The sequence below is a fragment of the Mesocricetus auratus genome, unplaced genomic scaffold, assembly GCF_017639785.1.
Source record: "Mesocricetus auratus isolate SY011 unplaced genomic scaffold, BCM_Maur_2.0 Super-Scaffold_100004, whole genome shotgun sequence".
Taxonomy (NCBI): domain Eukaryota; kingdom Metazoa; phylum Chordata; class Mammalia; order Rodentia; family Cricetidae; genus Mesocricetus; species Mesocricetus auratus.
In genome coordinates, this window is record NW_024429189.1 from 78705345 (window position 1) to 78718017 (window position 12673).

The following is a 12673-nucleotide window of genomic DNA, read 5'->3' on the forward strand; positions in this document are numbered from 1 at the left end:
GTGTTCTTGGATCTGATTTGCCAGTATTTTATTGAGTATTTTTGCATCAATGTTCATAAGAGAAATTGGTCTGAAGTTCTCTTTCTTATTTGTGTCTTTGTGTGTATCAAGGTTGTTGAAACCTCATAGAAAGAGTTTGGCAAAGACCCTTCAGCTTCTATTGTGTGGAATACTTTGAGAACAATTGGTATAAGCTGTTCTTTGAATTTCTGGTAGAATTCTGCACTCAGGCAATCTGGACCTGGACTTTTTTAGGTTGGGAGACTTTTGATGACTGCTTCTATTTCCATAGGGGATATAGGTCTATTTAAATTGCTTATCTGTTCTTGATTTAGTTTTGGCGAGTAATAGCTATCCAGGAAGTCATCCATTTCCTTTAAATTTTCGAATTTTGTGGAGTAAAGGTTTTCAAAGTATGACCTGATGATTCTCTGGATTTCCTCAGAGTCCGTTGTTATGTCCCCCTTTGCATTTCTGATTTTGTTAATTTGCATGTTCACTCTCTGCTGTTTGGTAAGTTTGGACAAAGGTTTGTCTATCTTCTTTATTTTTTCAAAGAACCAACGTTTAGTTGTGTTGATTCTTTGTATTGCTTTCCTAGTTTCCACTTTATTGATTTCAGCCCTCAATTTCATTTTTCCTGGCATTTACTCCTCCTGGGGGAGTTTGCTTCTTTGTGTTCTAGAGCTCTCAGCTGTGCTTTTAATTCTCCAGTATAACTGTTCTCCAGTTTCTTTATGTGGGCATTTAGTGCTATGAACTTCCCCCGTAGCACTGCTTTCAAAGTGTCCCATAGGTTTGGGTATGTTGTGTCTTCATCCTCACTGAATTCGAGGAAGTCTTTAATTTCTCTTTTTATTTCTTCTTTGACCCAGGGATGGTGCAGTTGAGCATTATTCAATTTCCATGAGTTTGTGGGTTTTCTGCAATTTGTGTTGTTGTTGAATTGTAATTTTAAAGCATGGTGGTCTGATAAGATGCATGGAATTATTCCAATTTTTTTGTAGCTGCTGAGGATTGATATGTTGCCAAGTAAGTGGTCGATTTTTGAGAAGGTTCCATGTGGTGGTGAGAAGAAGGTATATTCTTTTTTATGTGGATGAAATGTTCTATAGATGTCTGTTAATACCAGTTGGGTCATTACTTCTATTAGACCCTTTGTTCTTTATTGAGTTTCTGTCTGGTATTCCTGTCTAGTGGTGAGAGTGGTGTGTTGAAATGTCCCACTATAACTGTGTGAGCTTCAGGTGTGATTTAAGTTCTAATAATGTTTCTTTTATGAATGTGGATGCCTTTGTATTTGGGGCATAGATGTTCAGGATAGACACTTCATCTTCGTGGGTTTCACCTGTGATGAGTATGTAATGACCTCCTTCATCTCTTTTGATTGATTTTATTTTAAAGTCTAGTTTATTAGATATTAGGATTGCTACCCCTGCTTGTTTCTTGGGTCCATTTGATTGAAAAAAATTTTTCCCAACCTTTAACTGTCTTTGAGGGTGAGGTGTGTTTCTTGTATACAGCAGAAGGATGGGTTCTGTCTTTGAATCCATTCTGCTAGCTTGTGGCTTTTTATGGGTGAGTTAAGGCCATTAATGTTGAGAGATATTAATTACCATTGATTGCTCATCCTTCGATTTGCAATGGTTGTTCTTGGTGGAGTTATGTGTGGAATTTTACCCCTTTGTTCTTTTGACTGTTGGTAGAGAGGGATTCTCTAATGCCTATTTTTTTTTTTGGTTATAGTTAGCTTCCTTGGGTTGGAGTTTTCCTTCCAAAATTTTCTGTAGGGCTGGGTTACTGGATACGTATTGCTTGAATCTAGTTTTGTCATGGAATATCTTGTTTTCTCCGTCTATAGTGATTGAGAGCTTTGCCGGGTATAGTAGTCTGGGCTGGCATCCATGGTCTCTTAGTGTAGGTAGAATATCTATCCAGGACCTTCTGGCTTTCAGAGTTTCCATGGAGAAGTCAGGTGTAATTCTGATAGGTCTGCCTTTATATGTTACTTGGCCTTTTTCCTTAGCTACTCTTAATATTCTTTCTTCATTCTCTATATTTGGGGTCTTGATTATTATGTGGCAAGGGGATTTTTTTTGTGGTCCACTCTATTTGGTGTTCTGTAAGCTTCTTGTACCTTCATTGGCATGTCTTTCTTAAGGTTGGGAAAGTTTTCTTCTATGATTTTGTTGAATATGTCTTCTGCCCCTTTGAGGTGGTTTTCTTCTCCTTCTTCTATACCTATTATTCTTAGGTTTGGTCTTTTCATGGTGTCCCATATTTCCTGGATGTTTTGTGTTAAGGATTTGTTGGACTTAAGGTTTTCTTTGGTTGATGAATCCATTTCTCCTAGTGTATCCTCAACACTTGAGATTCTCTCTTCTATCTCTTCTATTCTGTTGGTAATGCTTGTATCGGTAGTACCAGACTGTTTGCCCAGCTTTTCTATTTCCTGCCTTTCTTCAGATTGTGTTTTTTTATTGTCTCTATTTCAGTTTTCAACCCTTGCAGTGTTGGCATTGCTTCTTGCAATTTTCAGTTTATCTTTTCATCCATTTGTTGCCTTTTATGAATTTTTGGGTTTGTTTTTTCTTCCACTTCTTGCATTTTTTGGTTTGCTTTTTGTTCAATTTCTTGCATTTTTTGCTTTGTTTCTTCTTCCATTTCCTGTCTTTTTTGGTTTGTTTCTTCTTCCATTTCTTTCTTTTTTTGCTTTGTTTTTTCTGCCATTTCTTGCATTTTTTGCTTTGTTTCTTCTTCCATTTCCTGCCTCTTTTTTGGTATGTTTCTTCTTCCAATTCTTGCATTTTTTGCTTTATTTTTTCTTCCATTTCTTGCATTTTTGCTTCATTTATTCTTCCATTTCCTGCCTTTTTTGGTTTGTTTTTTCTTCCATTTCCTGCATTTTTTTGGTTTGTTTCTTCTTCCATTTCTTTCTTTTTTTGCTTTGTTTTTTCTGCCATTTCTTGCATGTTTTGGTTTGTTTTTTCTTCCATTTCTTTGAGGGATTTTCCTATATCCTCTTTTAGGGCCTCTATCATTTTAATGAGTGGTTTTAAGGTCGTTCTCTTCTGCTTCATTCGCATTGGAATGTTGGAGTCTTCCTGGTATGGAGTCTCTAGAATCTGATGGTGTCATATTTGTTTTTCTGTTGCTGAGTGTGTTTTTGTATTGTCTCTTTCCCATCTCTTCTTCTAGTGGTTGCAGAAAGAGCCCCTTACTGGTCTGGTGGTTAGGGGACCAGAGTTCCCTTTTGGTGGGTGCTAACAAGTCCAATAATCTGGTGGTTATTCTATTCCTTGTCCTCGTTCTGGTCCCGTGGGTGGAGAAGAAGAACAGGAATCTGGGGTGCTTAGCCTCCTACCTGGTCCCCTGGACCCTATGCTGGATCCTGTTGTACCTGATCCTGAGGCCCCAACAGCTGCTTCCCTGGACTCCCTGGCTCCTCTGGTTTCCTGGTCTAGTTGGTGGGAGAGAAGACCTGGAGTCTGGGGTGCTTGGCTCCTTCCGGGATTGGAAGCTCTGTGCAGTTCCCAGGCAATCCCCAGGCACTGGAACACAGGCCCTGAAGCTGGCCTGTTTACCTGATGCCGCTGCTGGTACAGCTGCTCCCCTGGACTCCCTCTGGATTTAACTCTTTTATTTAGCTTTCTGACTATGACCAATAACAACTTGAAAGCAACAACTTGTAAATGATGACAAACATCCACAACCCATCTTTTGGGAATACGGGCTTTGCTCTCATCAGACTGCTTCCTGTTGTCTTGGGGTGCTAGAATCTTTGGGAGAACCTTGAGTATAACAATGATAATTGCTAATCATTGGCTGGAGTAGTTTGTGAGGCTGGCCCATCTCAGACAGTAGCCTTGAAACTGTTCTGTATGCACAACACTGAGGAAATTGCAACAGAGGCATTTTGAGATGCTGGATCACATGGGACATCCATTTTCACTGGTTTCTGGTTCCCCGGTTCTGAAAATACATAAACTTTTAAAGTTAGCTTGCATATCTCTATTAATACAGGTATAGATTGTGTGTTGTACACAAGTTAGCCAAAGATGATTTTTTGTTTTATGTTTGAACAGTTTTTATTATGTGTTTTGTAAGGTTGTTTAGGTTTATTTCTTTATGTATGTAGGCAGAATTTTCAGGGTGGTATTCCCCTATCAAAACTGATCCATATCAACCTGGAATGAATCCACAGTCTCTTCTTTCCTGTGGAAATAAAAGCATACTAACCTCTTTCCCAAAATAACAGGTTTTGACTTCTATTTTGAAGTCAAGATATTTCTAAATATATAGGTTGGTTTGATCCAGCGTTTCCATATTCTAATACGTCTTAGCAGCTGTCATTTCTTCATCAGAAATCAGAATATTCAAACACAACCCAATAACACACAGGATCCTGACTCCCCATGTATTTTCCTTTGTATGGCTTTTTTTCTTTATATTACTATTTCTTTAAAGACTTTATTATTTTTAAACTATTTTTTCTAGGACTGTCTATGTCATTTTTCTTTTCTTCCAAGTGTATATACATCTTTTAACACACTGTAAACCTGCTTAAAGTTTTCTTTTCCATCTGGATCTGTCTTTAGTGTGTAAATGTAACCATTTCTGTCTGCATGAGCAAAACCTTAATCTGCCATGCAGCTTAGTTCATGGCATGCTGGTGGAGCTCACTCTAGCAGCCTTCATTCTGGTGACTCAAGCCTACTGGCATGAGTGACATGAGGCTAGGAAGCCTCACTTGGCTCTGTTTTTGTGTGTTTAGAACTTTTTTTTAAGATTTCTCAGCTTTTGTGTAGATGTAGGTGCCAGATATTTTGGCACCATTTGTAGGTGGAGTTTCTCTGTGTCATGGCAGATGCTCCCAAATTACCACAATGAGACTTCTTATGAATTATAAATGTTCAGCCAATATCTTAGACTTGTTTTTAACTAGCTCTTATAACTTAAATTAACCCATTTCTATTCATCTATGTGTTTCCCCAAGTCTCATTTACATCATCTATGAACTTTCCATGTTGCTTCTTTATGTCTGGCTTGCAGCTCCTCCAACTCCACTCCCCGTCTTCCCAGCATTCTCTCTGCCCTGAAAATCCTTCCTAGCTATCAACCATTCAGATTTTTATTAACAATAATAGCAACACATCTTCACAGTATACAGAAGGATTATTCCACAGCAAGTAGGTCACTATTGTAACTCACAGGGTTTGTGGGTAGGAGAAATTGATGATTACATTTCTCCTCCAGTAATGTGCATAGCACCTTCTAGTGCTATGAACAATAATTGGTACTTCTTAGATGCCTCCTCACTGATTTATATGGTGACTACATCTATAACCCCAGCAATAGTGAATAAGGTTTTCACTTTTCTGACATTCTCACCAACAATTGTTGTCATTTGTTTTCTTGATGATAAAGATTCTGACTGGAATGAGACAGAATTCCATTGTAGCTCTAGTTTATACTTCACTAGTGGCTAATGATGCTGAATATTTTAAAACATTTTTTTCTTTTTCATTTAATAAATCCCAACTGAATCCTGCCCTCCTCCCAGTTTATCCCCCACCTCTCCTCTACACCATAACCACTTCTCTGTGTCCCCTCAAAATCCAAAAAAGCAGGCCTCCCAAGGATATCAACAGAACATGCCATAACAAGCAAGAAAAAATAAGACTAGGAACAAACCCTCATATCAAGGCTGGAGGCAACCCAGTAGTAGGAAGAGGGTCCAACAAGCAGTGAAAGAGTCAGAAATATCTCCATCCCAACTGTTATGAATATCAAAAACACCCAAGCTAAACAAACACAGCATATGTGCAAAGGGCCTAGTGCAGACCCTTCCCAGCTCCATGAGTGCCACATCAGTCTCTGTGAGCCTGGTTAGTCAACTAGGTGGGCCTTGTTCTCCTGGTGTCCTCTGACTCCTACAATCCTTCCTCCTGCTCTTCTGTAGGTTTCCCAAGCTCCACCTGGATGTGGGTCTGTGCATCTACTCCCAGCATCTGTTGGAGGAAACCTCTCTAATGATGACTGGGCTAGGCACCAATCTAAGAGTATAGCAGCATGTCATTAGGAATCATTTCGTTGACTTTTTCCACCAGTATGTTTGATTATACTCCAGGTTTCAGAGCCATCCAGATTCTAGGTACTGGCTAACCAGGCAGTGTTGTGCATGTGCTTCCTCTTGTGGCTTAGACCTCAAGCTAGACCAGTAAATGGTTGGCAACTGCCACATGCTGAGTCACCATTTCTCCAGGGCATCTTGCAGACAGAACAGGTTGTAGGTCTAAGGTTTTGTGACTGGATTAGTGTCCTAGTCTCACCACTGGGAGCCCAGCCTGGTTAAATAAGATGGCCAGTTCAGGCTCCAAATCCTCCAAAACATTTAACATTTGCAACTTCTCATTTGAAAACTTTCTGTCTAGCTCTATAGCCCATTTTAATCAGGTTGTTTTCTTCATAGAGATTTTAGGTCTTGATATAGTCTACACAGTAATATTTTCTCAGATATACAGGTGGGAAAGGTTTTCTCCCATTCACTATACTATATCTTCACTCACTAGACTACCTCTTCACTCAATTAACTATATTCTCTGTTATACAGAAGCTTTTAAATTTCATAAAGACCAATTTGCCAACAGACTTTATTTCCTGAGGAACAGAGTCTAGTTTTGGAAATATCTTCCTAGCCTATATCTTACAATGCACTACTATTGTTATTCAAATGAGAAATGCCCCTCATAGGTTAATATATTTGAACATTTCATTAGTTGATAGTGATTTTTGGAGAGTTATGGGACTCAAAGGACACACAATTGTGCTAAAGAAGTGCATTTTCAGAAGTGAATCTTGAAAGTTTATTTACTCCACTTCCAGTCCACTTTCTACTTTCTATATATGCCTGCAATGTGATTAGCCAGCTTCCTCCTGCAATAACTGATGCAATGCCTTCCTTGCTGTTAAGAACTTCCCCTCTGGAACCCAAAGACAAAACAAACTCTTCCACTAGTCTCCCCCCCCCTGCTTTGGTTATGATATTTTGTCATGACAACAAATGTAACAAATACAACTACCTGATTTTTCCTCTGACAGCTTCAGAGTTTCAAGTCTATTTTAGCACTTCCTGTTGCAATATTGTTCTAGCTAATAATCAAATCCTTATACTGGATAACATCAGAGAGAGTGGGAAATCTTTCTTCTGGATTGAAATAGAATGCTTCAATTTTTTCTCCATTTAGCATAATGTTGGTTACAGATTTATAAAGTATAGCTTTTATTATGTTACTATTTCTTCTACTTAAATCTAGCATATTCATGACTTTTATCATGAAGTGATGAATTATATTAAATGTTGTCCCTGCATTTACAGAGATGACCATGCAATTTCTGGTTTTGAGGTTATTTATGTGATGAATCATATTAAGTTAAGCATGTTGAACCACCCTTGTATCTGTAAATGAAGTCAAATGGGTCCTAGCAAATGAAATTTGGTATTGTTTGAATGCTGTTTAGAAGTATTTAAGGCACTTGGATTTACATTTGCACATGTAGTACACAAATACAGGTATTTTTTGAAAAGTTAATTATTGAAAAAGAAGAGTAAAAAGTATTTCCTTACCTAAAGACCTTAAAGGAACATTCCCTCTTCTATGTTTACAAGCTTTCTTCAAGGAAATAGTATTCTGTGGGAATTTAGATTTGTGATATTTTTCTATATAAATAAATGAGATATTATCATGCCTTACTAAGTATAAGACAAAAGAGCCTATATGTATATAAATAAACATATCAAAAGAGACAAGGAAATACCTTTCTCATAAACTTATTAACAATGAATGTCTATACTCAATCAAGAGTGAACAGAGTGGAAGAGTTTAATAATTTGTCTATAGCCCATTATCTGGTTAAACACTCTCATCATTGCCATTTTCATTTCTTGATTCCTGAATGTATATATCACTGGGTTCAGAAAGGGTGTGACAATAGCATCAAATATGGACAGAAACTTATCCAGGTGTGTGAAAGAAGAAGGCCATGTATAGATGAACATCACAGGACCAAAGGTTAAGACCACCACAGTCACATGAGCTGAAAGTGTCGACAGAGCCTTGGAGGAACCACTTGCAGAGTGTTTCTGAACAGTAAATATGATGACAATATAGGAAATGATCAGTATGAAGAAGGAGCCCACAGACATGAATCCACTGTTGACTGAGACCAGTAATTTCAGTTTGTGTGTATCTATACAGGCAAGTTTGATGAACCGGGGAAAGTCACAGTAGAAGCTGTCCAACACATTTGGTCCACAGAATGGTAAGTTTACTACAAAAGCTAGCTGAAACAGAGAATGAATAAAGCCGACAGCCCAGGAAGTTACTGAAAACAAGATGCACATCTTTGGGCTCATAATGGTCAGATAATGAAGAGGCTTACAAATGGCCACATATCGGTCAAAGGCCATGACTATGAGTAAAACCATTTCCACACCACCAATGAAGTGAATGAAGAAGATTTGAGTGACACAGCCTCTAAAAGAGATGACTCTGTGTTTTCTCAACAGATCATAAATCATTTTGGGAGAAATAACAGAAGAAACACCTAAGTCAATAAAAGAGAGGTTAGCTAACAGAATATACATAGGAGAGTGTAAGTGAGGGTCAGATACCACAGTTAACATGATGAGGGAGTTTCCCATCATGCTTGCTAAATAAAAGATGGAGGAGAACACAAAAAGAGATAACTGGATTTCCCAAGAGTTGGTGAGTCCCAGAAACACAAACTCTGACACCACAGAATGATTCACTCCTTCCATTGGCTTTTGCTGGCAATGCTACCTGAAGGAGGAAATGGGAGAAACTATGAATTATAATTTTATAAATAGGATAGGAAAATCCTCAAGTTACAAAACCTATTTTTACTATAGCATTGCAACTTACATTTAAGTGGATAATGTGAGAAATGTAACTACTATACACAATCAATAATCAGAAAATTATAAAGTAGTTTGAAATATCACTTAACACCGGTAACAAAAGCTTTCATCAAAAATTCAAAATATAACAATGTTTGATGGGATTTTTAAAGAGGCTGTTGGGGCCTGGAGAGATGGCTCATTGGTAAAGAGCACTTGCTACTCTTGCAAAGAACCCTACTTTTGTTCTTAGTATCCACATCAAGTAGCTACATTCATCTATAGTTCTAGCTCAAGTGAATCTAAGGACACCTCTTGGCTTCCATGAGATTTCCACAAACATGGAGCAGAAACTTAGGCACAAAGACACATATACATAAATTTTAAATGAGCCTTTATAAAGAGGAGATTTACAAATTGTTGAGGACAATGTAAACTGGCACATCCATTAAAGAAAAAAGTATTGTTGGTTTTCATTAAATACAGTGGATGCCCCTTATGCAACTGTTGTCCTAACCAGTAATTGCAACTCTACCACTACCAGCAACCATTTGGCCACACTGGCTGTGGCCAGGTGGGAATTCTGTTGTCTCAAGCCCGGGCTCCATGAAGGAAACTAAGGGAAACTTTATCTAGATCTCTATCCCTCAATTGATCTGTTCCCTAAGCCCTCTACTTGCTCATGTCTCACAAAGCAGGGCAACCTTCTGCTCAGCCCCCAATTGAGGAACTTAGCTACATGTGGTTTTTCCCTACCACTCCCTGTCAGCTAGTTGTTGACTCAGCCTCCTGTCCCCAGGTTAATTTTATTTAATCAAACAAATGTAACATATCTTTGCATCATTTAACAAACATGCCACAGCATAAATGTATGTAATACATCTTCAACTTATATTCCACAATGAAGTACAGAAAGTTTTCAAACACTAAAGTGCAGACTGGATTTGCTGCACAGTGCTGGTGTGCTTGTCTGACACATTTAATAGCCTGGGCTTCATTCTTAACAGTGCCATGCAAAAGAGAAATGGAAAAGGGTATAAGGCTGAAAAAAGAATACAAAAGAAAAGACAACAAATAATTAAAGTAGAACTACCATGTAATATTGCAGCTCTCACCTTAAGGGCATATATACCAAAGGAAACATTATATTATCAATATATTTTCCATTTTCATTGTACATTATTCATAAAAATTAATATTGTGATAAACAACCTCTGTTCACTGAGCACTGATAGACACATTGATTACAAACACACATACACAAAATTTCATGTAAGGATACTTTTTCTTAATTCTATGAAAAGATTTATCACATTATAATATACTTCCATTTACTCAGAGAAGAAATAACATAGTAGACAACATCTGGGTTTTAGATTCAGAACCCATAATTAATGAGCTACATACTGTCTAATATCAGAAAAGATACTGAAACCCCTGACCTTGTGCTTTATTTCTCTGTTAAAAGAATTAGAATAGTGACTTCACTAAGTTAAAGAAATGAAACAAAGATCACAATCACGTATTCAGAAATGATCAGGCAGGACCTGCTAGGATGGCCATAGACACAATCATATCTACAATAGATAGATGCTCCATTTGTAAATGCTCAATAAATGTTAATAGTATCAATGCCTTTCTTCCTCTTTTTCTAGTCCATAACAGTGGCCAACTCATGAGATAAATTACTAAAAAATACTAATGAATATGAATAAGCAGAGGGCATCACACTTCCATGCCCAAAACACATTTCAAAATGTACTAACTATCCCCCATTCAGTAACACATTACATTATTCACATCATTTTAGTAACAACAAAAAAACCCCGCAACATTTCAAATGTAAAATCGGTGCATTTACTCTCATTGAGCATCATATGTACCTTTAGCACTCAATAAAAATTAATTCAGATTTATTTCTCAATCAAACAACAACCCCTATATAGTTTAATTTATATCTTTCTTCTCATTAGTGCATCTCAAAACTTAGAATCTGAAAACTAGAAAATGAGGGAAAATAAGTATTTGGTGAAAATGGAAAATTCTGCATTTACATTCTTTAAAACCACATAAAATATACATGGGAATATAATATTAAAGACTGGGTAGAGTTATGAAGTGGTAGAAAAAACATGGGTTGCAGTCATTGTTTTAAATCATGCTAATTCTGCCCTAAGCTTGTCATAAGCATACTTACTCCAGTTCGTAGGTGTTCCTTACTATTTCTCTCAAGTTCTCCTCCCCACAAGGTGTTTAACCTCCATGTCAGCTTAATTAATTATTCTCTGTCTCTCTGTCTCTCTCCCTCTCTCTCTCTCTCTCACTGTCTCCCCATATATATATCTTTATATGATATATATATCAGTCTCTATCTTTCTTCTGACCCTCTTTCTCCTCCTTACTCCCCTAAAGTTCTGCTGAGATTTAAAACTTGCCCCCCTAGGTATTTTTCTTCTAAATACTAATAAAATTATTCTCAAGCTTCAAAATACTGATAAATAAGAACAAAAGGAAAGTCTATACCTAGATCATGTAGAATGTCAATATAAAGGCTGTGAAATTTGAAAAACTGGTATAATGAGGAGAAAATGAGGAAGTGTATTGTAAAGTAGGCATAAAATATTTGAATTACAAACTTGCCTCCCTTAGTTGAATGTCTCTGCATTTCCACTATGCAGACTGGTTCAAAACATTTCTTAAATCCAAAGAAAACTAACCAATTTTGGACCCTCCTAACTGAAGGACATAACTACATCTATTTAATATTTGGAAAATATGAATAGTTCTACATCCTTTTCAAATAAACAATTAGGTAAAAGTAACCCCATAACTCTTTAAAGTCTTCCTAATCAGATCACTGATCAGAATCTAATGATTGCAGAAATTCTAACTATACACCACAGATAAAAACAAGAAAATAAATTCAACTTTTGATATTTTAAGTGCCATTTTGTTTTGAAATTAAAAATGAAATTCTATAAGAACATCTGTTTTCAGCATTGAGACTTTTGGCCTCATGTTAAAATTTAATTCTGATAAGGTATTTATAACACTTTTCCAATCTGGAAAATATGAAAAGTTCTGGTAATTTGCTTCTGTTTTACAGAATATTTACTAAATGATTCACAGAAGGCAGTATGAACTAGTCATCTATTTTTAAAAACCAGTGAAGCAAAACCTGCAAATTTTCCCTTTTTATTTATAAGTGTCATTGATATTTTACTTAGTTCTCAGTTCATAGGATATTATATCATTCATTCATCCAATCATCAATGAGCATAAAATGATGAATTATGATATAAATTTAGTAGAAAATGCTGTGAGGTTGTTTGATGTCTTAAGGCCATTTACAATGTGGTTCTAGCTCAAAGGCAGTCAGTCAGTTACTTAGCCTTTTCCAATACATCAGTTGTTTAACAACTATTCCCCCTATGCTGTTCTAATCCTTTTCCTGACGACTCTCTACTTTGCTCATCTTCCTCCAGGATTTTAGGATTTGACTCATGTCCACAGAAGTTCTAATCACAAGCTGACATCTGAGAGAATAAGTCAGCCAAGCATTATTAAGTTTATTTCCATCCATCCATTTTACCTGAATGATAACAACAGCATCTTGGCAGGATCAGGTTGCTCCATGTTCTGTCACATAAAGTGCCAATGGGAATTTCCCATTAGGGACGTGAGAAGCTAATTATTTTCACCTCAAGAGAATGCTGACCAAGAGACGCTGCAAAAACATGGTAATTCAGAAGG

General features: G+C 37.0%; 1 protein-coding gene across 1 annotated transcript; it reads right to left on the minus strand.

Annotated features, from left to right (window-relative positions):
- Window positions 1-7858: 7858 nt before the first annotated feature.
- On the minus strand, window positions 7859-8821 carry LOC101831006 (olfactory receptor 4F3/4F16/4F29-like). Its single transcript, XM_005064528.1, has one exon. It carries the CDS (start codon window positions 8819-8821, stop codon window positions 7859-7861), a length of 963 nt encoding a protein of 320 aa, XP_005064585.1.
- Between the last annotated feature and the right edge of the window lie 3852 nt (window positions 8822-12673).

What these genes read in the sequence shown, in the direction of transcription:
- LOC101831006 (XM_005064528.1), bottom strand. Translation starts at nt 8,821, where the DNA reads ATGGAAGGAGTGAATCATTCTGTGGTGTCAGAGTTTGTGTTTCTGGGA.